The sequence below is a fragment of the Caloenas nicobarica genome, chromosome 4, assembly GCF_036013445.1.
Source record: "Caloenas nicobarica isolate bCalNic1 chromosome 4, bCalNic1.hap1, whole genome shotgun sequence".
In the NCBI taxonomy this organism is placed as follows: Eukaryota; Metazoa; Chordata; class Aves; order Columbiformes; family Columbidae; genus Caloenas; species Caloenas nicobarica.
The window spans coordinates 35,634,543-35,662,411 of record NC_088248.1 but is presented as its reverse complement, the minus strand read 5'-3'; the positions used below and the strand labels follow the sequence as shown (position 1 = coordinate 35,662,411).

The window sequence follows — 27,869 nt, the reverse complement described above, 5'->3', positions numbered from 1 at the left end:
TCACACGCAGGAGCTGGTCCCACACAGCAGCTGTGCTGTAAAACTGAATCAGTGAAATTCAGAACCAAAAAGATTCCCCCCACGCCAAGCGGCACGTCCCCCGCGAGCACACGCACTCCGGGTCCCTCTGCAGCGCAGCCTTGGCCCCTTCGTGCAACCAGCAGCAAGTGGGTCGGTGGGGTTTCTGATGTCCCCCCCGCAGGAAACTTTCTCTGTGCAGTACACCTCACTAGAAACACGTTTTCTGAATATTCTGATTTATTCCTTGCATTTCCTTTATTTCTGATTTATTCCTTTAATTTCAAACTCAAAAGGAAGAGTCCTTACGAGGACTATTAGCTAGGTTATAACAAACGTTAAGTTACAGAGTCAACGCAGGTAAAGGGTCATGACGAGAAGGTGAGAAGTGAAATAGTTATAAGAAAAGCTAGGTGAATAAGAGCTAGACAAACCCTTGAAGGCTACCTTTAGGAAGCGTTACAGATGAGCAGGACTATCTTTGATAGCAACTTATTTAAGTGAGACAAGAATCAGTGGTCATTTTTGGTTTACTCCATAGAAACTCATACCTCTCCATGCATGCTGTTACAACAGGAGTGTGAAATTCACATACCATGATAGCTACAGTTTGATATATTGAAATGTGTTGTCAGACCTGTTCACTTCATGTTCCTCACTACTCTACAACACATACCAGTGTTCCAATATATCAAGATTCCAGTGCAACTCTTAACACCACATCACAAGCCTGTGCCCATCCTGATGCTATGGTCAACCTTCCAGTATAATTCAGGCTTGCATCTTTTGCTAACTGCCACCACTCGTGTCCCAGTCTTCCTCAATCATGATGCACATTTGATAGTAAAATCTTGACAGTAATATTATTTGGATTATATATTCCTTGGGAAAAAAAAAAAAACACAACAACAAAAAACAACAACAACAAAACACAACACACAAACCCACAGTCCACCCTTCTATACTTTCTGTAGGAATCATTGTTACCAAATACAAGGTAAGTGTTTTTATTCTTATAAAACGTAGTCATACAAGAAATCAGGTCTTTATGAAATGCAGGAAAGTGGAATCAAATATATCTACCTTAATAAACTCAGAATTTTTTGTCGTTGTTCTTAAAAAAAAAAAAAACACACCAAAACAAACCAAAAACAACCAACCAATCACTATTTGAGCAAAGATAATGCCCTGAGTATAAACATACCCTAAAGCAAGTTACAGCTTCTACAATATCCACACTCCTGCAGTGAGCTGTGCTTGGTCTAAGCATGTTAAGACTCCTGGACTGTTGGGTTTCTCCCCCAGAAAGGACAAGCACACATTCTCATTTGTTTTCAGGTAGAAAATACTATGAGAAAACAGCTTCCATTATTTTCCATTTTGGATTATATGGTACTCTAAGGCTCATATAAACTTAAAGAACAGCACAAAAGAATTCATCCTTCTTAAAGACAGGCTTCTGTTTCCAAAAAATTTGAATGCTCCTGTCTGCAAACATCCGTCTTCATGACCAGTGACCCCACCATTAGTCTTCAAGAAAACAAAACAGCTCTTCTTTTAAAGTAGATACTCATTAGATATTTTTTACATAATCAACAGGATGCATTTTTGTTTGGTACTGCACTAAAATATGGAGATATGGTCACTATTTTTAGACACATCACAGTGACATGAAAATATGTTCATGATAAGGAAAGCCAAGAAGTTAGACATTTGACTAATGACCTTTAATGACCTCTAAGTTCCTTTGGACAGCATGAATTACTTACATATTTTATTTGCGGTAACATAGCTTTCTCTTTCAGTGCAGATCAGATTTTTATTTTTACAACATTTTGTATAAAGCAAGACCATGAAATTAAGCTACGGGCTTTAAATACCTTCTATAAACCCCTGCAGGTCATGGCCCACAATATCCACTATGGACTATGGAAGTAGGAGGAAAACACACTCCTCAAAAGACAGATTTTGTGAAGAGCTTAGAGGTTAAGGCAATAGATGGCAGATGCCAATCGATACATATACAATTTATATACTCAGAAGTACTATTTCACTCTTGAAAAGCATATGAGCAAGACATGTAGTTCAAATCACCAAGTTCAAGCATTACAAAAGTCTCTTAATTAAAATAACAAGACTGCAAGCTACATCAGTTCACAGGGTCAGGACTGAAGAGGGCTATCTTTTTAGGCCTCATTTAATTACCCCACAATAACTGTATACACACCCTTTTTCTTAACAACTTTTGGTTTAATAGGTAGGTGTAATCACACCATAGAGCTCAAGAATCCTCATTAAAAGTACTTAAAATAAATCCTTTTGTAACCCTTCAAATGAATTTGCCACTGAACGTTTTTAGTCAGCCTGAAGCTTTTCTATTTAATGGGTGTCTGTTCTGTGTACTTCAATGAGTTTAAAATATTTCTGAACATATAAGAAGTATCAAGATTGTGCACATCAAAAATACACTCGTAGGATGTAGCACAAGTACTTCCAGTGGAGAGAGACGCAGGCATTTCAAGAGCTCTGCTTACCTGGGTGGTTCACCTTAGAAAGTCCTGCACCTGGGAGAACGACAGAAGAAACACATCCAACAAAATATTTCAATACTATAGAAATTTCAGCTAAGCCTCCCAAAATCATCAAACATACAGAAGTTGCCATAACAAAGGCCTTTATCATCAGGTTGGTATCAGCAAGGGCAGTGCTAAGTCTTTAAACCTGGCAGGCAAATAGTACTTTGTCTTTCCACTGAGACACGTGTTAACTCGATATTAATTACAGTATAACAGTAAACTTTTACTAATTTTTCTCCCACAATATCATTACGCTCTAGCTTCTTTATGAGTTGAGACAATAGAAGAATCATCAAAAAAATAAGATCGCTAGGATTGATAGCTTTGCTATTACTAGGCAGTAGCAAAAAGACATTACAGAAAGTTAAGAAGCCTAGAAAACAGGAATATATCTCCATATTTATTTTACAATGTTTACTTCCTTCCTACTTGCTACACAAGTAAGCTGGCATTACTTCTTTCAATTAAATCCTGCATGTAAAATAACAGCATAAAATTGCATATATTCCACCCAACACAAATCAGGCCTCTTTCAAAACCACAAAGACCCTTTTTTTCCCGTCATTCACTTGTCCAACATGCAAAGCGCAGCTGTCAATCAGTTAGCATCTCTGACAGCATAATTGCTGAACGGAACATGAAAAACGTGAGGCGGGTCAGGACTAAAAGAGATACCAGCAACATTCATACTTGCACCCTTTGGTACTAATTTAGGATTCTGCTTCATTGAGATTCCTCTCTAGTCACTGTTGCAGCAAAACAAGGAATCTGTAGAAGAAGGTTGAGAAGGCCAGGAAAACCTATATTGTCAAATAAATTGCTTTTGTACCACTCTCATGCTCATTTTAAAAGCAAACAGTCGCATCATTCACTAATAATGGTCTCTTCTTTCAGGAACAGGTTTATCTTTTCCACTAGCTACAAGATCCCATTTCCTAACTTCTTACCTGCTCCCCACTCCCCTCCCTCACTCTGAACATATAGCATAAATTTTCCTCTCTAGATGCTTGATGAAACCACATCTCATAGGAGGAATGGCATCTTTCCTCTCATTTCCCTGCTGTCATTTTTCTCTTGTACTATGAGAAAAGTTATATGCAGCCGCAGCAAAGCTGAAGCATACAGAAGAATAAAAAACGTTTAACTTGTCACATGTCCCTCGTTATCTTCAGGAACATGAGCCAGAAATTTCCTTTTTTTGTAGACATCTTTTGAGATAATGTAGTAATAACTGGAAAACTCTGACTTGTATCCTTCCAAATTAACAGAAATATGCAAATAACTGTAATCAGGTTTATTTTCATGTGGACGGCACATTTTAGGATAAGTTTAGGTAGAAAAACAGAAACATCAGCATTCTGTCTACAAAATGTATCTGAAAAATGTTAAGGTCTCTGTCTGTCTTGTGTAAAGTAACACCACCCCTTGTAGCACTTGTGCAAATATGCAGCTTTATGTAAGTGATTCAACAGCCACACACCAGAGCAGAACAGGTACTTTTCTGGAGTTGTGATCTGTATCAGAAAATCCAGTGATTTCTTTAAACTACAATGCAATACAAGTGACATTTTGACAACTGACAGGCAAGTCATTCCTTACAGGACACAAGAGTAGCTTTAATTGTCAGTCTATGCAGAATCATCTCATTAAAAAAAAAAAATCCAGCTTTTACTGATTCAAGTATAAATGAGAAACAGTGGTGCACACTAGGTCATTTATTAATTTTTTTAATAGTCTCTATCTCCTGTTCCAAATCCCTAATTCAAAATTTTAAAGTAGCAAATCAAAACAGAGACTATCAATATAACTAAATCCATCACCAATCTTTGCAACTGTTTTACCATTAGTGATCTAGAAAAACATTAAACAACAACAACAAAAAAATCTTTTGAAGCCTGCACAACTACTACTGACTTGCACTTGATTAATTCTTGGCCATGAAAATATAGGTGATCTAATTTTTACTATTATAATAATATTTTAAACTAAATAAAGAATTTTCAGTCTCCTTACAGAAAGTTATTTATATTCCACTTCCTGAAATGGAAATTCAAAGTTTTCTTACAGAAAAACGTTTGTGACTCACTGTGGGGGTTTTGCCAAATACATCCCTTTAAATCTAAGCAAGTCCAGCAGTATGGGTAGCTTATATAAATCTGAAAGAAAACAGTTTTCTCAAGTTCCACCAACATAACCATTTCTAGAGTTCTACTTCCAATCCAGCACAACTTACACTTTGTGAGCGACAGCACACAAGGATGTCTCAGTAATTTTCCACATTACACAATTTATAGCTTAGAAATACCACAGTGTTATCTTCTTGGGATTCAGAAAAAGTATTTCAGACGGGGCAAGGGAAAGTGAACTTGCAAGACCTGAAAGAAGCAACAGAAGCAATTTATGTTCTTCCTTCCAAGTTCTCTGGAAACACGGAAAGGCAATTTAATAGATTAAGCCTTTGCATCTTTGTTTAAAAGATAATCAATTAATCCCAATAGCCTCAGTTGCTTTTTTGGAAAAATCTTCTATTAGCACATTTGCAACAAATGAAATTTACAGAAGTGAAACATGGTTTAAAGGCAACTCTGCTAGTTCAGACAACTTAAGAAGCTGCTGTATGACTAAATAAAGTATATTTTTCTGTCTAGCAGAGTGAAGGAATTTCCCTTCCCAACACCCCAAAGGCTTTTGATGCATTTTTTCCTGTTCATAGTAGAACTGATTAATAGCTATGGCTTAAATCCAGTGTACAGTTCTGGCAGCTGCTGACGACCACTCCATCTACTTGCTGCTCCCTCTTTGCTATGCACAACACGTGCCGTTAAACGCATGCTGTCAAAAGTGCTAAAATGATTCACTTTTAAATCTGGTAAATCTAGATGATGACTACTTAAAGAAGTTCCTTCTTAATTTCAGGTGTGGGAAACAACCAAACATATAAAGCACAGTCAGTTTTCCTGTCAAATTTGGCATACCGGTTTTTAAAGGATATGAAAAGAATCATCACATAAAAGAAATGGTAACTTTTTCCACTGTTTACAGAGCAAGCTTTAATTAAACGAATTCTGAGCCTTCCTATGAGCAACAATGCAGCTATGAAAAACAAGCAAGTCTTACGACTACTGGAAGTCTATTTTTTGTCTCTGTAGTTTACACAACCAGCATTGTCTCCAAAATTACTGTTTAGCTATGATTGAAACAGATCTGTTTTCAGATTACCAAAATATAACCTCTGTCTCCAGTGCAGTTTGGCACCAAGAATTAAGACAGAAAACTTTTTAAAGTATTTATATAGTTATGAACATTATGCCATTATCTTTATTTCAAGTCCCTGCATACAATACAGACTTCAAGAGAACATAAGCATCCCAAACAAACACGAATTCTACTCTTAGCACTTCAAGATCATTTAAAGTCTTGGCTGTCTTAGATAAATGCTTGGCTGTCTTAGATACCAAGGAGTGAATATATTTCATTTCTAATGGCAACAAAAGGCTGAGTCTTTGTCAGGCTTCAGATTTTATTTCTGTACAGATCTAAGAGAGACTATAAGACTTACACTTGTAAGTCAAAAGGTTTATTTCATGTATTAATTTTGGATATTGCTTCTGTTCTGAAGCAGTATTAGCAGTGTATCCACCAATACCAGCATGGATAACTACCTTCAGTTTTCTTTTGGTTTGCCGATTTTTAAGTAAAGAAGAAAGAACGTAGGCCTTTGTTGTAAATACACTTCATCAAAACTTGAAGCTCTTATTTGTTTTAGTAGACATTAGCAGTGCTGCTTTCAATTTCAAATTATCACAACCAATATTTTAAGCAACAAAACCTTAAACAATCAGACCTGTATTTACAGGTACTATATTACTGTCAATGAAAGAGGGACAAAAAGGTTAGCTGGCTCACAACTTTCCCCCTACAAGCACTGTTTTGCAGCCAAGCATAAATGTACAGAAAGGTGTTTTTTCCTTCTTAATTTACTAAAAGTATATCTGATTTTATGCTTCCCAATCAAACCATATAATCATGAATCTATGGATTTTTCTCCCTTTATAATAGCAGCACTTTCTTTTTGAAAGACAGACCAGATTGGCAAGATCAGAAATAACACTACAGAACCTATCTATCCCATTCCTCTGCTCTTCCTCCACAAATATGAAATACAGTCAGTAGTCCAACCCCTGCTTTGAAGTCAGCCTGCCTAATGTTTTCATACAGCAATATTTATCATTTTAGCATTCTTCTCTCACCCTTCTTGCTCTCCAAATAAGGTTCATAATGAGTTGCACCATATTTTTGTAATCTACTGGAAAAAGTTAGAGGACTGTTTCAGTTTCTCCTATGAACATCAGCACAGCGAGATGAGACACCTATCGACATCACAGACATTCAAAAATTTAGGAACACCTGCATATCGGTAAGCTTAACAGTCGTTTAATTCATTGGTGAAGTAATACGTGTACAGGAAGATATTAAGGAGACTGCAAACACTTCACTAAATTGCATGAAAATGAAAGCTGTTATTGTCACTCCTACGCTCCCTCTCTCTCCAGACAGGCCTATAAAAAGAACCTCCTGCAAAGGCAGTCAAACCTCGCTGACACCAGCGGAGACATCTGCAAAAGCTGCTTTGCCAGTACAGTTTATGTCACTTCGCAGAACAAAATGAGTATTTGGTGATATGACGTGATTAAAAGCATTTGGGCTGGTGTGAAAACTGATCAGAGCTTTAAGTTAGGCTGCCACCACTGTATGGACAAGCATCACGGACATTTCTCTTCTGAGAATCCCAGTTCAGACATAAGAAATTCCCACAGCTACACTATTGTATGCAATTTATGTATGACACTATAGTCTCTTCAGTAAGTGTATTTGCTAGTACAGTTCATTTAAATCAAGGAACTGTGAAAATGTGATTCCAGTTAAAGCATACTCCTACCTGAATCTGAAAGAAAGCAATGAATGGGGGGGGGTGGGGAGGGAACACACAAAAAAACCCAAACCAGTTAAAAAGTTTAAGAAGTTTAAAAGCTGGTCATAATGAAAAAGCCCTCCACACTATTTTGCAATAAAAGATATTCCCATACGTGCTTCTGTAAATTGAAAATAGTGTTATCTTCAAACTCAACTGAGCTGCCTTTAAGCAAAAAATTAGTTAAGTCGCTATGAACTCAAGTCCACCACTTTCTCCTTATGTAACCTTCCTCCAAAAGTTACTTTCTTCTGTCACTACAGTAAATGAAACAATATGTGTTTCTAAAGAACCACAAATCAAGTGCCAAGTGGCTGGAGGGGACAGTTAATAGAAGGGGAAAAAGGAGCTACCTGGAAACATGCAGCACATACTCTGACCTCCTATCCTCTTCCATTTCATTCCTTTTCCTATGTTACCCACCTGGGGCTTAGCTTTTAAAAAACCACCAAGCTTTTGGAAAGATGTCGTTCTGGTAAAGCACTTAATATTCATCTACTACATGTTAAAACGTCGCACAACGCAGTATCTGCTCTGTTGGCTGTCGGGCTACATTTCAGTACTTAACAGCTTCCTCAGCCTTCAGAAACTGTCTGGACTAGTGGGCTGAAGGTCATTAACATTTTAAAATGCTTGCAGCTAATATTTCCAAGTTGTCCAAGACAGTAATTATTGCCCCTATAATTCTTAAATATTAGCATCTGTTCATGAGACAGGATCCAACATACACTTTCAAGCTGGCGCTACATTTTTTGCATAGGAACATATTTTTTTTCCCCAAAGTAAGCTACACTAAGTTTTTCTTAAGATAAACAGGAAAAAATATCAATATGAAATTATCTTTCTTGGGTTTGGATAATGCAGGATATTCCACTAGGAAGAAAAGCTTATATTAACATGGAAAAAAACCACTAATTGTATACAAAATGCATTCTACAGAGTTACAGGATGATCTCTTCGTTCTGAAGGAAAAAACAATTGCAGATGTTTATTTTAATAAAAGCTTTACACAGCAGCAGAGAGGTGCTCAGGTTGACACAGGGCATCTCATCTGGGCAAGAGAAAAAACATCCATTTCATTGGCAGCACCCAAGTCTACACGTACACCTGGACTCAACCAGCCTAGCCACGACAGAACACTCTCCCTCCTCTACTTCGGAAAGAGGGTCAAAGTGATCCAAAACTGTAGCAGGCTCCCTAAAAAAAGTCTGCTCAAGTCCTCCAGAATGCAAATATAGTCTCACCAATAATCATTTTTGTCTCTCTTAAGTGGTGAAAGCTTTTATCTCACCCTCACAATTTTGGTTATTTTTACAGGCTAACCACGGAGACCCAAGAACCCAGGTAAGGATGGAGTGTAACTGCATTAGCTACTGAGGAGTACATGATCCTTACACATTCACGTAGCAAGTCAAACTGCATGGCGAGAGAAACACCTTTTGTCTTCTTTAAAGAATCAGAATATATGCAAAAATCATTTTCTCCTGGGAGTGTTAAAAGTAGGTCCTTATAGGCTGCAGAAACATAGGGTCCTGTGGTGTTTTAAATTTAACTTTTTAGCGACTCAGCTAATTAAAATGGCTCTAAGATCCCTCCAAATAGCAGCCTACCACTAGTCCCTTCAACAGAAAAGCCAGATCTGCCTTGTTAAACAGGCAATGTCTTTCATCTGTCCTCAGGGTAGCAATCACAGAAGAGCAGTACAATCATAAGGCAGAAACACCAAAAAAAAATTTTTTTTTTCTCTATATTACTATCATTGGAACTACTGTAACCTCCAGGAATGCTAAAAGGAGATGGACGCAAAAATACACACCAGAGGGTTTATTTATAAGAAGTCAAATTGGCTGGAAAAAAGAGCACTCGAGTCCTCTGCTTGCTGTCTCAGCTCTGATGACAGTAGAGAGAAGAGTCTGGCATTAAAACTTTTACTTCCACACACAAAAATATACCTTTAACCCTCACTCTACATTGACTATAAAAGCATTTCTCAGTACCCAGATCCATAACTTTTCCTACTGCTACTTTGTCAAGTGCCAAACAAACAGCATCTAACAGAAAACTCATGAGCTACAGCTTATTTCTCAAAACTACATAGAAATCCAACTATAAGCCTTCAGGGTTCCACTACGAGTTATTAATTAGTACTTAATTGTGCATGCTATCTATTTTTTTGAAGTTGGCATAATGTTTGATTAATTTATTTGCCAACTGATTTTCTAGATTACATACTTGACCGACCAGGGGAAAGACTGACAAACTGCTACCCATAATCCCAAATATGAAATACCAATTCGGAAAGTATGTGCTTATTCTTACAGTCATTTAAGGTATTTTATAGTCGTCCTACGCAAAGTGGCGAAGTTTTGTTTCCTTTTTTTTTAAAAGAACACGCTTTATTTGTTAAAACTGAGGATAATTATGAAATGTTACATCTATATTAATAGCAACTGTAACTTGCACTAGAGAAATACGTCATAATGAGAACAAAATAACAAAAAAAGCTCTACATCTGAACACTTAGAGCATATTCCTGTTGTTTCAAACATTTCATGCTATCAATCAATACCATTTCAGTGTAGCTAAGTTAGTTTCAGTTGCCATAACGCATTTATTTTTAATGCAAAATAAAACAAAACCAAAGAAACCACACACACCCCACAGGACAGCAAGGACATTTTCTTGATTTTATCCAAGTGTAAACAGATGTTTGAATAGAATTTTTTTAATACAAACACAGGCAGAAACCATTTCTAATGTGTGTCATTTCTGTATCATGTTGTTAATACTGGGAACTTTATTTTTTAATAAAAAGCAAATGTAAACCATAGACTATTGATTAAATAAACATTTCAGAAACAACAAGCAAAAAATAAAATCCCAGTGTTTTTTTTAAAAACAATGAGCATACAGAGATGTGGGTGCAATGACTATCTCATCCTTCAGATTTCGACACTGTAGAGGATTTATAAAAGGAGCATTTTTTGAGGTTGGGGAAGTAATCCGTCCATAAGCAGCAAGTACACTTAAGTGCTTATGACAGACTGAATTCCCATCTACCCCTAAAGCATTTTTTCTTGCATTCTTCACCACCGAAATGAATAATTTGGGGATTTTTGGAAAGCTGAATTCTGGCAATTCAAACCAATCAAAAATAAAGATGCTACACGGAAATGCCTGCAATTGTGAAGAGAATGAGAAGCAAAAATAAAAAGTAAAATGAGAACAGTAGACAGGAGAGAGAAAAAAAAAAAAAGAAAAATTACAGTTGATACTAACTGGGAGATTCTCAGTTAGAGAAAGAAAAAAGCCGTCTGGTCCTCCAAGAAACAGAATTAGTTGATGGTGGCATCATATGCAAATTGACAGACACAGAAGAGGATCCACTATGTGGATGGTGCTGTATGAAAGAGTCCAACATTTTTTCTGTATCTGACTTTTTATCAGGTCACTATCTTGCTCATACCTGGGAGATTCTCACTCCATTTTCTGTATCTATCTTGGATCAAAAGACAATCTTCTGATTAGCAGGTGGTCTCACACATCACTTATTTACTTCTCCCCGTGCCTCCACCTTCTTGTTTTAATTGCAGGAAAAACCTTTTCCAAGTTCTTCACCGATTTCTTGAGAAAATTAACTGAAGTGGTGAATTAATTCCCTAGGAATAATTTCTTTTTAATATTCTCAAAGTAAAGAATTTCTAAGTGAATTAAGTTGGAATATATTTGAAAAACTACTATACATAAACATATGTTCCCCAACAGCAGGCTCCTGACTAAAATATTCTAAATGAGTCATGATTGCAGCATTTTCAAGGTTTGAATGTGTACTCCGAGCAAGTTACCCTTCCAGGGCAGCTGCAATGCAGTTATCACAGAGGCCATACAACTCTTAGAGGTGGAATTTGCTCAAATGCCTCAACACCAACAGCTCGTTGCTGAACACCCTTGTTCTGCCTGCAGACCACCACATGTGACTGTCTGCCACTGGATGCACTCATAACTCAACTACACAACAAAGAGATCTTGCTTTTACAACTACTTACAGCTGCTAATTAGTCATTTTCTTGGGGAAAAAAAAACCCTAGATATCTCTCCATATTAAAACGTAAATGTCCATTCTGAAATTTTAGAGAGCATTCAGGCACTAACTAAACTAAGAAAATCTTCAACACAAAAAGGATCACCTTCAGCACTCAACACATCCTCTCACCTAACTTTACAGCCACTGATTCTAGTGATTAAATCTAATACAAAATGACTCATTTCAACATGCAACCTGATCCCAGTGGCTTCAAGGCCAACTTTCAGCAGACAGCAAAGCACTAAAAAGATGCTTACCACTTCTTTACATTTTACAGCTAGAAGACAAGACACAGAGGTTAGATGTTCAGCGTTTTTTTGTCTTAATCGTAGGACCCTGTTACTTTATAGGGTTAGCAATTAGGAATACAAGAAAAATATGAAAGCAGTCTCATTTTTATGGTGACTATTTGAAAGCAAAAGAAAAGTTGTGAAAACACACAAGTTACTCTCTCTGCAGAATCTATGGAGGGGGTTTGGCCAAGAAAAAGAGGACCAGGTCCAGTTCACAAGCCGCCTGAGCACTGGGACTCACATCAAAATGACACTTTTTTTTTTATCTCTTAGTTAAATGCAGAATTAAACATTTAGATATCAATCATCAGGGCACCAAGACTGTGAGGAAAATGGCAAATATAGAAAAAGAATTTATTCATGATTGTTTCTTAACAAATGCCACACTACCTTGTGGTATACATTTAAAACAGTCTGGCCAGATTTTGAATTTCAACAGCTAAGAAAACTTTAAACATACAGAGCTGGTTTCATAAGCCTCTTTCAACTGGCACTGCACACTGAGGATGAGATAGTTAAACAGTGATGATTAAACTCTCAATTGGTTTATTGAAACCTGTTCAAGACAACAGATTGCAAAGCCTCTTAAAAGTAAATGCAAAGTACTAAACACAAACGAGGTCCATTATAAAAAGGTCTACAACAGACAGATACAGGAATCTGAAGTTAAACAAAATGTTCAACTACTGTTGACAGTCCTAATTCTAAATACAACTTAGTTTAACGCATATGGGAGTACGAAACAGCATAAAAGTCAAATGACAAAGCAGTCATTATAACTATATAACATACTGTCAAACCTGTATTCCAAAAAGGAGTTGTTACTGGTTATCAGTAGTTTCAATAAGTACATAGGTTTCAATAAATTTTTAAAAGTGGAACATCACAAGAGGACTTGGACCTTTATTCAGGTAAAGATTTTAATCATGTCTTGAAACATAACTTCATTTTAAATTCCTTATAGCAATAGCTATTCCTCAAAAGTACTTTAAGGTACATGTTTGCTGTAAATGGTCATACCACAAGCATACAAGTTGCTCTGCTGCATAAACAATAATGCAAACTTTAATGACTAAACAGGGCTGTTTGTGAGAAATCAATCCTGAATTTAGCACTTTGCATTGAACCCTGACTATGACAAAACCAGTTATTTAGCCAAAAGTATTCATTGCATTCCCACATCTTTGCTGCCCTAAGAATTGCCATATTCTGTCAGAGGACTGGTTTAAGTAATTGCCTTTTGATTGCAAGTTGGGGAAAACATCTTAAATACACCAGAACTTGCAAAAAACTTCATGCATTTCATGACCTTGTGCTTTTTACTCTTATTGCTTCCACGACAGGAGAGAGGAAGAGATGTTGGTGCTAAGACCACGACCTTAAGTGGTTGGTGGAAACGTAGGGAATGGATGACCATAACCCCCACATGTCTATACAGGCTCCTGTCTAAAAGTTGTTACGCTCAACTGAAAATCCACATGGGAAGCAAGTCCTACCAAATAGGATACAGCCTAACATTCCTCTGCCTCCACATCCCAACCCACAGGTAAACTCTATTAAAAATTGAAGTGGTTACTGCCTTTTGCGTTTTAATCAAACAGTCACGTAACTGCTGTGGACACCAGAAGACAATTTCAAAAGTTTCATTTTTGGAGGTGAAGCAATATATGCCACAGTCAGAGCATGAAATCTGCAGAGCTAAGGATCTGTGTCTCATTGTGGAAAAATACTTTCTGTACAGTCCCTTTGGGAAGAAGAGGGAAGAGGATATGCCAGAAAACCACAAGTAGCATTTTTGGAGGAAGGCACTTCCTGACCTTAGCTTTTTCAGATAAATCCCAAACTCAAGACATTTATAAATAGAAGAAACAGGAAAAGAAATCAAGTCAGATATGTGATGTCACTTGTATAAAGCAGAACTTGCATCTTTCCTTAAAAGAAATTCTGATATAGTTTTCCTAAAGCAATGGACGGTGTGTCTTCCCATGTTTTACCATGTGTTAAGACAGGTCTTACCAGCCTAGATACTAGCCCTGCTATTTCTTCCTTATATCCTGGCTCATTTTACTCCTGACTTAGAAATATTCTTCACAACTGTTCATAAACAAACTTCAAGCTTTTCGACACGCTCAGGCAACTCGCCACAGAGTCTCACAACCATTTTAGCACATTAATTGAGTTTAACACATTATGCTATGGTCACAATACTTAAAGAGTGTCTCATTTTTTTCAACCTCTTTATAGGTTTTGCAAAGTTGGCAAGTTCTAGCTGTGTTATTTACCCTGGAACAACCAGGGTAGGCATTAATTCATTACATGTAGTTTAAAAAAAGTCATCTGGGGAAACAGCATTTCAGCAGCTACCTAACAGCAGAGGTGACAGGCCAATATTTGGCTGACAAATTGTGGCAAACGCACTCTAAAAATAAACAGCAATGTATGAGGCAATAAACATCATGAAACTATAGCCAAGATGCCTTTTTTTCCCCCCTTCGAGCGGAAACCTTACTCAATAAGCCAAGATGCCTTGTGAAGTTACCCATAGCAAAAAGCAGTAATAGTTCACCTAAAAGCTATTTATAAAGGCCAGGGTAACCATTAGAGCACCTGCTTCAAACAAACCACCTTTGTTCAAAAGAAATGTAAGGTAACTCATACACTGGAACATGGGCCAAAGTCAACAGCAAACCCAAGTGGACTTATGTAGGTTGTGTCACTGTAAAATGTGTTACTTTCGTCATTGCTAAATGCTTGTTTAGCATTTAAAAGCTAAAATGGACTGTAAGAAAGTACCATTATTTTCTCTTTACTTTTAAATTCACATAGAATATTCATTCACATAAGAAAATTAGACCTTAACAGCAACACTAGATTATAGACCCAATAAATTTAGAAATTTTACACATGCCAATTCCAATGAGGACATACTGATGGTATTTGTACTTTTTGTTTTAAAAGTGGACAATAACTTGTATAATGCCCACTGTATTGCCATTTGTAAAGAAACAGTTTACTTCCCATTCAGAAATTAATACACGTGAATGAATGCATTAGCCACATGCACCCTGCTGTTTCTTTCTAAGTGCTCTCATAATAAGAAAAATATCCAAAGTGATGACTTTAAGGCATAAAGTTAAAAAACACTACCAAGAGAGGTTTAGAATGGGAGAAACTATAAGACATCCAATTAATAAGACATCAGTCAAATCAGGGCTAGGTACAAAGAACAAGTAAGAGAGGGGAGAAATTTATAAAGGATTAATAATTCACCTGGGAATTCAGAAACACACCCATTATCTCAAAAAGAAGTATTCTACCACAAATCTCAAATTTCTTTGCTCCAGGTCCTTACAACTGCTTTACAAAGCTAACAGGGCCTTTATAAACCACTGTGTCACAAACACAATCCTACTTTCCAGCAATATCCAGTAGTCCAGAAATTTTTCAGTTACTAAAGCAATGTCCCTCTAAGAGTCATCTTAAATATGGGAGTCTTAAAATCTTCTTAAAGAGGATTTAGGAGTAGTGCAGACCAGCCATCCATCAATACTCAGTCCGGTAAAATAAGAGCCACCCTGTTTCCCCAAAAATAAGACAGGGTCTTATACAATTTTTGCTCCAAAACATGCTTACTTTTTTACATGTATAGCTGCCTGAACACTATTTAAATTGACTTTTTAATTAACTGTAACTAGGGCTTATTTTTGGAATAGGGCTTGTATTTCAAGCATCCTCAAAAATCCTGAAAAATCATGTTAGGGCTTATCTTTGGGGTACGTCTTATTTTCAGGGAAAAAGGGTAGTAGCACTAAAATAGATGGCTACATAAATATGGCAGAGATGCAATATACTCCTCTCCTCTACCTCATCAAACATTTACAACAACAATTATCCTCCTTCCCTTGGCCTTGCTACCTCAAATTATTCTTAATAGCTGAGCTTGAATTGCCTTGCCATCTGACAGTCATTCAGCAGCCTACGACCAAGGAGCTGGCATTTTCAAACTAAATCATCATGAATTAAAACAAGGCATCGGTGCTAATTAGCAGCTTTCAGCAGTAACAGAGAAGCGGTGACAAGGATGGAAACTCAATTACCCTCATTCCAGCAAGCGCCTGTTCCTGGTCAGCATGTAGCTGGCGGAGCCACTGGTGTTTCCGTACCTACGGCGCGTGTGAAATACTTCAGCCTTCAGATCAAATCACTGCCTGCCATTCAAACGGGTCTGATTTTTTTCTGCTTTAACAAATACGTTACAGACCCCCAACAAATCTGATGCACCATCTAGAAATTGGTACCACAGATTGGCAGAGATCACAAGATGCAACTCAGACTGAGACCCTCACAATCACTCTTCCAGAACACAGAATGAAAAATGCCTCACTGGGGGTATCTACCATCCGCTCACTCCCTCCTTAGCAGGGAATACATTCGAACTACTTAGCTACTGCACTAATAAAGAGTTTAGAGAGTACGAGACCACCTGACTGGGACTCATGATTAACCACTGCAGTCTTATTTCTTCTTTCATACTCAGAGAGAACATCCTCCATAAACTATACCCCCATTTATTGTTTTCCTTGAGATACATTTGCTAGTTGTTCCTTTGAGACTACAGCCAAAAAGGAACTTCTACTATCAAATTGTATTTTTCCATATTCTCAACATGTGCTTCATCCACGGACTAAATTAATATTTTACAAAGAAACAGTACTAATGTAATTTCAATTGATGGACCACTTACTGTTTTCTCTGGAGAAGCTGCCAGTCGCTAACGACCCTCAATAGGAAATCACACCGCGCATCAAGATCGACTACACCACTTCAGCTTTCAGCATCTTGTTATGACGTTAGTAACCAGGATAACAAGCCCAACCACACAAAATAACTTTGCCACACATTCTGCTTCAGGAGCACCCAGAACCTGCATTTTTTTTCTTCCATTTTTTAAATATTTTTGGAGGTTGAGGTTCCTCCAGAGTCAAGGAATGATTCCAGAGGCAGAGCTCCCCAGCAGGACTGTCAGGGTGGGCACAGTCAGTCCCCTTCCTCTGATTTTTTTAATAGCAATGATTGATAATCAGCTCTCACAGAATCCAGTGGTACTTTAACAATATCATCTTGTAGGCTGTGGGGCCTGCTCTTCCTCCACACAACTTACAACACATTTTAACTACATTTTAATTTTGCAGTTGCTAACTTACAAAATGCAAAGCTGTTTCGACACTAGGTACCATCATACATAAACACAGTAAAATGCCATGACTTCAAACTATTCACATAGCAACTTAAACAAAAGCGCGTCGTCTTCTGCTATAGCTACGCCACCTTTGAAAACTGAATGAGCTGCAGCACAGAGGTGACAGTACATGATGGGGCACTGTGTCTGCTCCAGCAGCCCCTGCCTGCCCTGTTGCACAGATAAGAAACACTTGAGACACCCACAGGAACCCTGATAACACATACAAAGAAATCTGTAATACTGCAGGGCTAAGTCTCTCTCTCAGGTCAAAATGTATCTAAATATTTACTACTGTGTAAGTTGTGTATTCTGACACATCTTTTGAAAAGTAGTTGAAATCCACTCCATTCAAATCAGTACGTGCTACTCACACAATTGCAACGTACTGCTGATTTCAGCAAGATTACATATTTTGAGAAAAATCATTATTCTGTTTGAGTAAGGGAATGGTTTCCTGACAAGATTAAGCACTTATCTCAAAGTCAAAACAAAAACATTTTATTTATGCCCCAGACTTCAGATACCAAACAGAAAAGCATGCAAGTCTCTTAACTTGCATACAAACAAAATTGTTTCACTTCACATCTTTCTTTGTCCCCAGGAAGACAGGCCACCAATATCCACTTTTCAGCCACCATACATCAAAGCAATGTAAATACAGACAAGATTCAGTTTTAACAATACAAAAATATATCAAGCCCTAGCACCTCTTATCCACTCAATTGAATGCACACAAAGGTAATGTTACTACTTAAGTCTCTCACCATTGCTACACATTAATTAGGAAAAACCCTAGCGCTAGAGACTTATTGCAAAAGTTTTCTTCGAGGTTAATCCTCAGAACAACAAACAAAAAAGGAAGACTTCTTTCTCAAGAAGCACCTTGCACATCTGCCTTGTAAGTTAAAAAAAAAACCACACTTCATTTTAGGAAACGCATCAAGAATAATTTCATAACATTCCATCCAGTTTAATTTCGTTTTATACTTCAAGAGAGCGTTTGAAAACAGATCACCATATACTCCCTGGAGGAGATTAAGCTGTTTCAGAAGCTCTACACACAGCAATAAGCATTTATTCTTGAATCTTGTAGCACAAGTCTTCACACCTTCAGCTGCACCAACACTGACATTTGGAGCCCTAATCTAAAACAGATTAAGTCACTTAGATTTTAGAAAGAAAAAAAACCTTCACACGCCATCTCACAAAAATAAGTCGCTTTTCTTTTGTTCAGCTAACAAGATTGTATCACTTATCCTGTTTATACTGTAGCCTCACAAACATTTGGATCTGCACAAATCAGGCAGCATAGAACATCAGCATGGGAAACAAAGATTTTAATAAGCGTTGCTGCTAGAAAAATACAATGTACCATGAAAGATTTAACCTTTGGTTTCAGCAAGTCAATTCTCAAGCAGAAGCTTCTTCCAACTGTCCTGGTGGCACAGACTTGCTTTCCCATCAACTGCTTACAAACCACATTTTCATAACATCCTATCTCATCCCCTCTAAATTTTGGGCTATTTTTTGCTTAACAGGACAAGAAGTCTGAATTACTAATTTCGAACAGAAAAGACTGTACCAATATTTTTCCCCAACTACAGAAAAAGTAAAATAAAGATGGGAGGCAGAGTATCCTTAAAAATACATAACTGCAAATGCAAACTCGGAGGAAAAAAAAAAAAAGAAAAAATAAAACACACAACCACCTTCAAAAATTTTAATGCCTCATCCCACAGGGAACATGATCCATCTTCCCCTTTGGAAGCCAGAAATAACTACGAAATAAATGTTTTTATTTATGAAGCCAAGTTTATTTTAACTTTAAAACATACAAAAAGCAAGCAAACAAAAACAAACAGTCTGGTAAAGACAGACGACAACAACAGGCATGCTCCAGGAACATGTCTTCCACAAAACTTAATACTCTTCCCAGGTAATTTACACTGATACCAGCTGCCAGCCATTGTGTTGCTTGTGTTTAATAGAATACACACAAATAAGAGGAAAAAAAATGGGGACATCTTGCTATGCATAGAAATATTAAGACAAGAAAATTCCTTCAATTTTTATCAGGACTGAAGAAGTACATTCATGCTCTTTTTTTCTTTTTTTTTTGAGAACATTTACATATTTTAACCTTATCTTATTCCTTCAGTGTTTTAATCAGGTAATGATATACATGCTGCTCGTTATTATTGGCCACATTCATTTAGAACTGCTGAAAATCAACTATTAAATCACTTTTATTCAGGTCGGACAAGCCAGAGACACACAAAGAAATACATCTACAGATATACGGTCAGAACGCAGATACCCAGAGAGAACAAATAGCTAATTTTAACTCCAAAACAAAGCTATAAGAAAAGCACTGCAGTAGGGCTCCTCCTCTCTCTCCCTCTTTTCAAGAAAAGCGGTCAACTTCACCAACTTCAAAAAAAGGGAAGCGGAGCACCACTTCCATTTCGAGACTCATTCAAATACATCCTTTCACGCAAAATATATCCAGCAAATTAAATCTGCAACACTGGCTGCAGCAAACAAGGCGCGCAGGCTCGGCTGCCCTTCACAAAGCATCTTTGTAGAGCTATCTTTCTGCCAGCGCTCCTTTTGAATTCCCAAACAATACCTCGCAAAAATTAGATCTCCTACTGTGGGAAAGTTCCCAAAACACAGGCCAAAATATATTTTCTCATGAGGATACAAAAAACCCTCAATGAGGAAGTCAAAGTTCCTACAATGACTGTTCAGTATACATATGGTTATTCCTGAAACATGCTAACAAGATTCAGTAGCAGCATTCTGATTTAGGGAAAAAAGCTATCAAAATCAGATCAGTAATTCACCAGAATGAATTAGGAACTACTACTCAGTAATTTGCATAAGTATACAGACTTTTAAAGACTTATAAGCATACAGATTTTTTAAAATAATGGAATTCAAGAAATAATAGCTGTTTTAACAAAACCTTAGCTAACCTCTAGTGTAATATAGCACAAAATAAATGAAGCATCTTCAGAGATCACATTTAAGTCTATTTTTTTACCAGGTAAAAAGTGTTTTCCCTGAATAACCTGATAACGCACAGACCACTGTATCCTCCTACTAAGGAAAAACACAATTTGGGGAAAATGCTTTTCTGCCATTGACTTTTACCGATCTACAGTTTTACTCCCAGGGCAAGAAAACGACAAGTCCTTTTTGCCTCAGAAGTTCAACAGACGATTTTTCTCACTACTCGCCCGAGCAGAAGGGCAAGCCTAGTTCGGGCAATCAGTCCTGCCTTGCGATAACCCTCCTCTACCGTGGCCTCCCCAGCAGCTCCTCTGGGTACCTCCGGCCTCATCAGAGAGGGGCGAGCGAGGACAAGTGGGACCCGTCATGTCCATGCGGCACCGCTGAGGCTACGGATACACGTTCTTACGTCTGAACAGCAGGTTAGGAGACAAAAAAAACCTCGGGATGAGTAGAAGATCCCTGGGCTTCAGGCCCAGCACTGCTGACTTGAGTAACTTTCCTAGGCAGGATTGCCAGGGGAAGGCAAGGCAGCGTTGTTATGCTCCTGGCTTCTAAGTGCAGGAGAGTACGTCCACACGGCTGTCAAACATGCTCACAGGAACATACCCAGCCTGCACCCAGTGCAAACACTTCTGCAGCCACAGCAGGGCACAAATCAAAAGTAAACTCTAGCAAGCAGATAATTAATCAAGTAGGAAATTACACAGAGTTTATCGGTGCTACAGTTCAGCCCTCACTTCCCAAGTTACCTCGTTTCGAATTGGCTCGAGTATGTACAGCTAAGCAAGCTGCAATCTTCTGATGTAATGAGAAAGCAGACAAGTGTTCGGGACAAGGCTTCAAATCGGCTATTTCTACTCTGTGGGTGAAGGCTTCCTGTTCACACCAAGGTCTTTGCAAGCATTGGAGAAACTCATAACTGCAGGATACAAAAATCTATAAATGCGGAAAGTACCAGTCCTCTGACAGGGAAGAACTACTGCAAAAGAAATCCAAAACTCAATGTTCTCGCTGTTCTCAAAGCTCTTGGCAACAAAGATATGGATGGCTATGGGAAAATGCACCCTCCATCAGAAAGACTGGGAAATAAACATTTTCTTTCAAAACAAACAGGATACTGATCAGGCTGCTGCAATACATGCCCCAAGTTTTAGGAAGCACGTGAAAATTTATGGTGGAAGTTCAGAACCAGACATTCCAGGGCTGTTTTGACAGACTGAGATTAGAAAGGTCGCAAGAAAACTTGAGCTACGCAAGGGTTTTCAGTTTTTGTTATCAGCCACAAAAAGACATATTCATATAATCAAGTTTGTTTTGCATTAAATTACTTTACATAGTAATACTAGCCTGAGAAAAAATATTAAGAGAAAAAAAGAGTATACTTACTTCAAAAATACATTTTCTAAAATTATTTCTGTCCTAAACAAATACATTACTTGCTTTGTCAGGTAAAGGTCTCACGTTTTCCAAATAGTTACTTTGCTTTTTTATCCTCTGGTTAAGTGCTGAAACACAGCAAAAAAATACCCTGTGGCCAAAGGTCCATACGTATATGTCTATTATAACTTCTGTTTTATCTGTACCCATCTCCCTCACTTGTAGCCAAAGAGACACCACTTAAGTTCATCACACACTGGATCTTCATTTTGTGGAGACATTAACTATTTTGAACAAGTTTCCAAAACCCTGCAGCATCTGGAGAGCTATTTTTGCTCAGAACAACTACCCTGACAGCTGACTTTACGATGGCAACTTTAATTCGAGCCAAGTGTCAAGCAGGAGAAAAGCGCCTGGACCAAGAACTTGCAACAGCCTTTTGTTATCAAGCTGCATTACTGACTACGCTCGCAAGGTTAACACAAAATGTAAGAGGCTCGTGCACTGATTAGTTACTGTAGACATCGAAGTCTGAACACTACCATGAGAAGTGCAATGAAGAACCTCATTTTCTTGGCTCCCCCCAAAAAACATAACATCAAACCTTGCAAACTAAAGCTACTCCTGAATAACCATGTTACAAAGCCCTGAGATGCGTGACGGAAACACCATTATAATGATGTAATACAGCCAGATATCAGGCATCAGCTGTCGCAGCCCTAGGCTTTATTTAGGGCTACTGGGAACTAGCAGGAGAATTTAGCAACAAAACCAGTTCTCAGCATTATACTGCTGTTATGCGCAGCATGGTAACAGGGGTTGCCTTCCTCTTCAAATACCAGCGACAACAAGATGGTAACACAGTAGCATGCTGACAGTGAAGAAAACCTGAAAGCAAAACTCCAGCTCCAACCTATTTTTGTTTTCCCATTGAAAGAAATCCCAAATAAGCTCTTTGGAAAAGGATAATTTCAGTCTGGTGTATTTGATATACAGGCACACAATAAGCCTGAATTTAAAGACTAAGTATAATATAATCCTTTATGCTAGACTCACACACAGAATGCTTATTTTCTATGATCCCATGAAATTAGACTGCCTCGTATTTATTTTCGAAGAGATCACTATGGCAAGAAGGAAACATTCATTTCTGGCTTATCTGAAGATTGCTCACAATCGTGCTACCAGTGGTCACAAGTATAAAAATAACACAACTGGGGAACAAGCTGAAAGTTTATTTGTAAAAAGCGTAGGTACATCCTATAATTAAACCATTGTTCCTCTCAAGTGCTCGAGAAGGGAATATTTGCTCAACAGTAGCATCCTGTTTAGATGTCTTCTGACATTAAATGACGCACTATGATCAACATAAGGCCTCCTGCACAGTTCTCCCTTCTGCTCTTAAGATGTTGTCCGATGCTGTTAACTCTCTGCTATTCATTACTGCTGTACTGAATTGCCCCAATGTACCACAGCGGCATTTTCCAGAAGAAAACCTTAGGCACGTAACATATATACGGCATGCATTAAGAAAAATTCTTCCTGCAGACGTCACTACGTGGCATGAAAACAGTGAACTAGTATGCAGAGTTTCTGAGATAACTAGTTATTCACATACCGTGCCATGCAAATGAGTTGTTTGGATAAAGGAAGAGATTAGGGCTCAGTTCCTCTTGTTTGAAAACAAAAGCAGCCCTATTTTTTCAGATTAAGCTACACCAGTATAAAACTGCACACTTTCTAAAATGGCCTATGACGCCAAAAGGAATTTGTTTTGAAAAGACTTAAAGCTGTAACAGCTCATATAAGACAACATTTGGAGAAAAAAAGTAGATCACTATTACTCACAGCTTAAGGGCATAAAACCATGTGTAATTTATGAACATTTAGAAGTTAGATTCCCCAAAGTAGGTAAATTAACTTCCTAGTTCATGTCTTCAAAGAGAAAATGAATAGTTTAATAAAGCAATTAAAGAGGAGAGCTTTGTTACACAACAGACATATTAAAGTACAGGCCATGTACCTTTTTTTTTTAATTTTTGAGTTTCTTTAGTCAATGGAGTGTTGAATTGTAATTCACAAAATTCAGAAAAACTCTGTAAGCAAGAATTCACCAAAGAGATATGAAGCTAAGAATTTTCCAGATCAACTGCGGAATACACCGTTACCTTCGGAAAGAAAATAAAATCAGTCCAGTCCAAAATTACCAAGAGACTTTTGCACTACAGAAGTTCATGCAGGGTTAAGTTTGCTTTCTCTGACAATGTGTATCAGACCCAGCAGTTCTCAGAGCTGTACATACAAATATGAGCTGGTTATCTTACTGTCACTCCTCTGAGCCTGCAGTGAAGTCCTTTTGCCAAATTTGCACCATGACAATGCGGGGCGAGTAGTAGTGTCAAACGCATATTTACCTCTTCATGATTTGGGAGAAGCTGAGCACAATGAGTTTGTTAACAGAAGTAGGCAGCAAATACTAACATACTTCTCCTGTTATTTCCTGTACTGACATGAATATGATAAACATCTTTTGTCTTTCCAACCCTCTCTCAGCTTTAAACATATCTCATGACTTCCCAAAAGCCAAAATCAAGTAACTACTTTTACAAGACAGTGTAGCAACGAAAAGAAAACACAAGTAAAAAAGAGAGAGAATAAGAAGCTACTTTAAGGGATGAAGAAGAGACAAGGTCATCACGTCTTTCCACAGAAAGATTATTTTTTAAGTTTTACTTAATGACTGAAAGCTGTTATGCATAAACATATTTCTTTCACATTCCAGTACTTTGTAAAATAAAACCAAATTTCCAGAACCAAGATCAAACATGAGAAAACACTTCAACACATATAATTCAACATGAGCCATTCACAAAAATGCCAACCGAGTTTTCTGCTGCAAGCTCTGCTTTCCTCAGCAGCAACAGGAGGGCACGCCTGATCATCGCTTTCAAGTATTTCCAGTGCTAACAACACATTAAGTTTCCCACAAATTTAGTCTTATTTGTGGATTATTTTGGCCAGTGTCAGCTTTGTGGATTTAAGGGTGGGTTTCTTTTCCTGTGGCCATTGCCACAGCAGGCTTCCAGTCTGCTGATTCAGGAAGTTTTACAGCATTAACGCAGCCCTGGTGAGCCTGATTTAGCTCTTCTCTGTGCCCTTCACACTGGCTTTATCCCTGCACTCGAGCTAATTTCTTCACTGCGTCATTTCTTATTTTCTGCCTTTTTTTTTTTTTTTTTTTTTGTTATCCCTTCTAGAGAGCAGGGCTGAGCAGCAAGGACAGGAGAAAGTTTAACAGCCCACACGGCACAGACCGTGTCACAGGGGAAGCATCGTCCCTCAAACCCAGCTTGGTAGTCCCACTACCTGACCAACTGGTTTCTGAGCATCGGCCGGTGCCACTCCTCATGAACACCCCACCATCCTTCGATGACCATCTCCTGAGGCCAGACACCACCAGCAGGCTTCTCTGGCTGGAATTTATGCCTCTATCAACGCAAGGGACCTCACTAGGAGTTTTCAGAGAGTGTTCTCCCCTGGAGAGAGCACTCGGCCTCCTTCAGCTTTCACAACACACTGAAGGGCTGGGTCCAGCACCGAAGGCAAACAGACATTTAGAAAAGGTCAAGCAAGGACAGAGAAACAATTTTACCACCACAAAAATACATTCCAGAAGCAGTTTGCGTTTTCTCCTTTAAAAAAAAAAAAAAAGAAAGATTTGCAAAAAAGACATGCTAAATACGATGCCTGTGCAGTCAGGATATTTTTCCATGGGAGTTTTTGTTTTCTCACACATATTCCATGAGCATGAGGATAAAAATAACATTACCACAATGACGTATCTATAGTAGGAGGAATGACTTATGGTTGCCGACCGAAAGTCAAGGTTTCCTCTTTGCCCCCAATTTGAAAATGTCACCAGCCAATCCGCCGCCTGCCAAAATAATCAGTAATACCATCTCTTCCCCCAAACCAGAACACACGGACTGCTCAGAGAGCAGCACAAGCCTTTAGAAAATAGGACAGATGGCATTACAACTCCAAGCAAAGTAACTCCTTGTATCATTAGCTATTGAACCGCAGCTTGATGTGGGGATCAGCGTAAAGCTTATTAGTCTTTAGACAGTTGGCAGCAACAGCCGCTGCAGCAACCATTCGGGAGCAGAAGGAACTCATTCAGTTTAGTTGTTTTTCAGGTCATGTTAAGTCAAAATGTTTCTATACACACTCCAGTTCCCAATTTAACCTTCCTTAGCCTCTCCACGTTCAATTACGCTTACAAACAGCTTCAGCTCACATACTCCTCCAACAAAGAGGGCTCCAGGAACCCAGTGCAGGTATCTAAAAAATTCCTGCCTGGTGCCATAGTAGGATTTCACCCTACTTCGGAGAGCAAGGACTTGCCAAGAATACCACTGACCTCAGCCCCAACATTATGAAACAGCGCTGCCAGCTCCAGCCAGCTATGTAGAAGTAGGGATTGAATTCGGATCCGGAGCCACAGCATGCTGTGGGATAACAGCAAAACAAAACCCCCCAAAATTATACTCGAAGTGCATTTTTCTTTTCACCGGAAGCAACCTTAAAAATAAACTCAGCTGGCGTTTCTCCCTCCCTCTCCCCTCCACCCCCAAAATTAGGGAGCAGGAGGAAAGTTGTCCGCGTTCACGCGTTTCTTCCCTTCCCGTGAGATTGCCGCCCGGGAATCCAGCGCCGGGGGGCTTGGGAGCGGGGCTGAAACCCGCAGCGCAGCCGCTCCGCACCCCCGGGAGCGGGACCGTGGGGCTCCCGGGCTCCTCCCCGAGCCGGGGCTACGCGGGGCGGGCGCGCTGGCGGAGGCCGCCCGGCCGGGCGCGGAGGGCAGCGGGGCGCCCCCCCACCCCCCAAAAGTGGGAGGGTGTCGCGGGGTCCGGGGGAAGGGGCCGCCTACCTGGGGGCTCCTCTCCGCCGGGTTCTTCATCACCGCCTGGCGGAAGCTGTTATCCACGTAGGACGCCATCGCGCCCCTCCTGCCTCCTCCCGCCGCCCGGGGAGGGGATGGGGGAAGGCCGGCCGCGGCCTGGCGCTGCGGGCTGCGCGGCCGGAGCGCTGGGTGAGGAGCTGGGGGGCGGCGCGGAGCGGCGCGGAGGCACCGCGGAGCTCAGCAGCGCCGCCGCCCGGAGCAGGAGGCGGCGGCGGCCGAGCCCCGCCGGTAGCGGCGGCGGCGACAAGGGCTCGGCGCTCCCGCTCTAACCGGCTCTACGCCTCCCGCCGGCCCGCTCCGCCGCATCCCCCCGGGCACCGTCGCCGCCTCTCTCCTCTCCCTCCTCCCATCCGGGCTGATGGGGAGCTCCGCGCCCGCCTCGGAGACGGGGAAGTTGCTGGCTCCGGGAGGCGGAGCGGCGGGGGGGCGGGTCGGGGCGGGACGGTGGAAGGAGCCGGGGGCGGGGGGGGCGGGTCGCTGGGGGCCGCGGCCGGCGGGGGGACCCCGCCGGCCGCGGCCCCCAGCGACCCGCCTCCCCCCGCCCCAGGACATCGTTGCTTTAGCATCCATCGATCTAGTGACTCCCTGCTTTGGGCAGGCCACCTGTTGTCACTCTTCTCAAGAGTAATCCCTATCAGCCGGCTGACCCCTCTGTCGTTGCTGCGTGGGATTAAAACGAGGAAGGGAAGGGCGGGAGAGCTTTAGTTTAACGCTTTTCTGCAGGTCGTCTAGCCGTTTCTTCTCACGTGGACTTAAGTTTTTAAAGAGTAAAGGTCTGGCAACATGGCTGATTTTCTTTGTTTACCGCGACGCCGAGCATGTCTCAACAGCAGCTTGACAAATAGGAATCATGGAAGTATTATTAATGTGCCATTAACGGCAGTGTAATGCTATTAATGTATTTGCATTTACGAGTGATGTGTATCCTTTGCTGATATGGATCACACAGTATAAATCATGTCAACATTAACAAATCTGTGATTTCCAGTCACTAGCTGGGGTGTACACATTTTAATCACGAGCAAGGTAGTGTAATTTGTATTTCTACTTTTGATTTGCAAAAAATCACAGGGATAACCATTTTTTTTCCTTACACAACAGGCAGTGCTGGTATTAGGAGACAAAATCTTACACTTTTAGACATACATGGCTCCCAAGCAGCCTGTGTCTTCAGACAGTAATCTACTAAACCAACAGAAGTTCTACATATGGTTCATTAACAAAGATAACTCTTTGGGCTAATCCCACTCATATGTGTTAGCAAAATATTTTTGCAGCTAATACCAATAATTCTGGGCAGACCATGGGAAAAGACTAAGGAAGGCT

General features: G+C 39.6%; 1 protein-coding gene across 8 annotated transcripts in view; it reads right to left on the bottom strand.

Moving 5' to 3' along the window:
* The window catches only part of RAPGEF2 (Rap guanine nucleotide exchange factor 2), a 188,436-nt gene extending 161,480 nt beyond the window's left edge, over positions 1 to 26,956 (bottom strand). For all 8 annotated transcript variants that reach the window (XM_065633153.1, XM_065633149.1, XM_065633152.1 and 5 more), the window contains exon 1: positions 26,511 to 26,956. In XM_065633153.1, the coding sequence (XP_065489225.1) occupies positions 26,511 to 26,579 (69 nt within the window). In that variant the 5' untranslated portion in view covers positions 26,580 to 26,956. The remainder of the gene's footprint in view (positions 1 to 26,510) is intronic.
* Between the last annotated feature and the right edge of the window lie 913 nt (positions 26,957 to 27,869).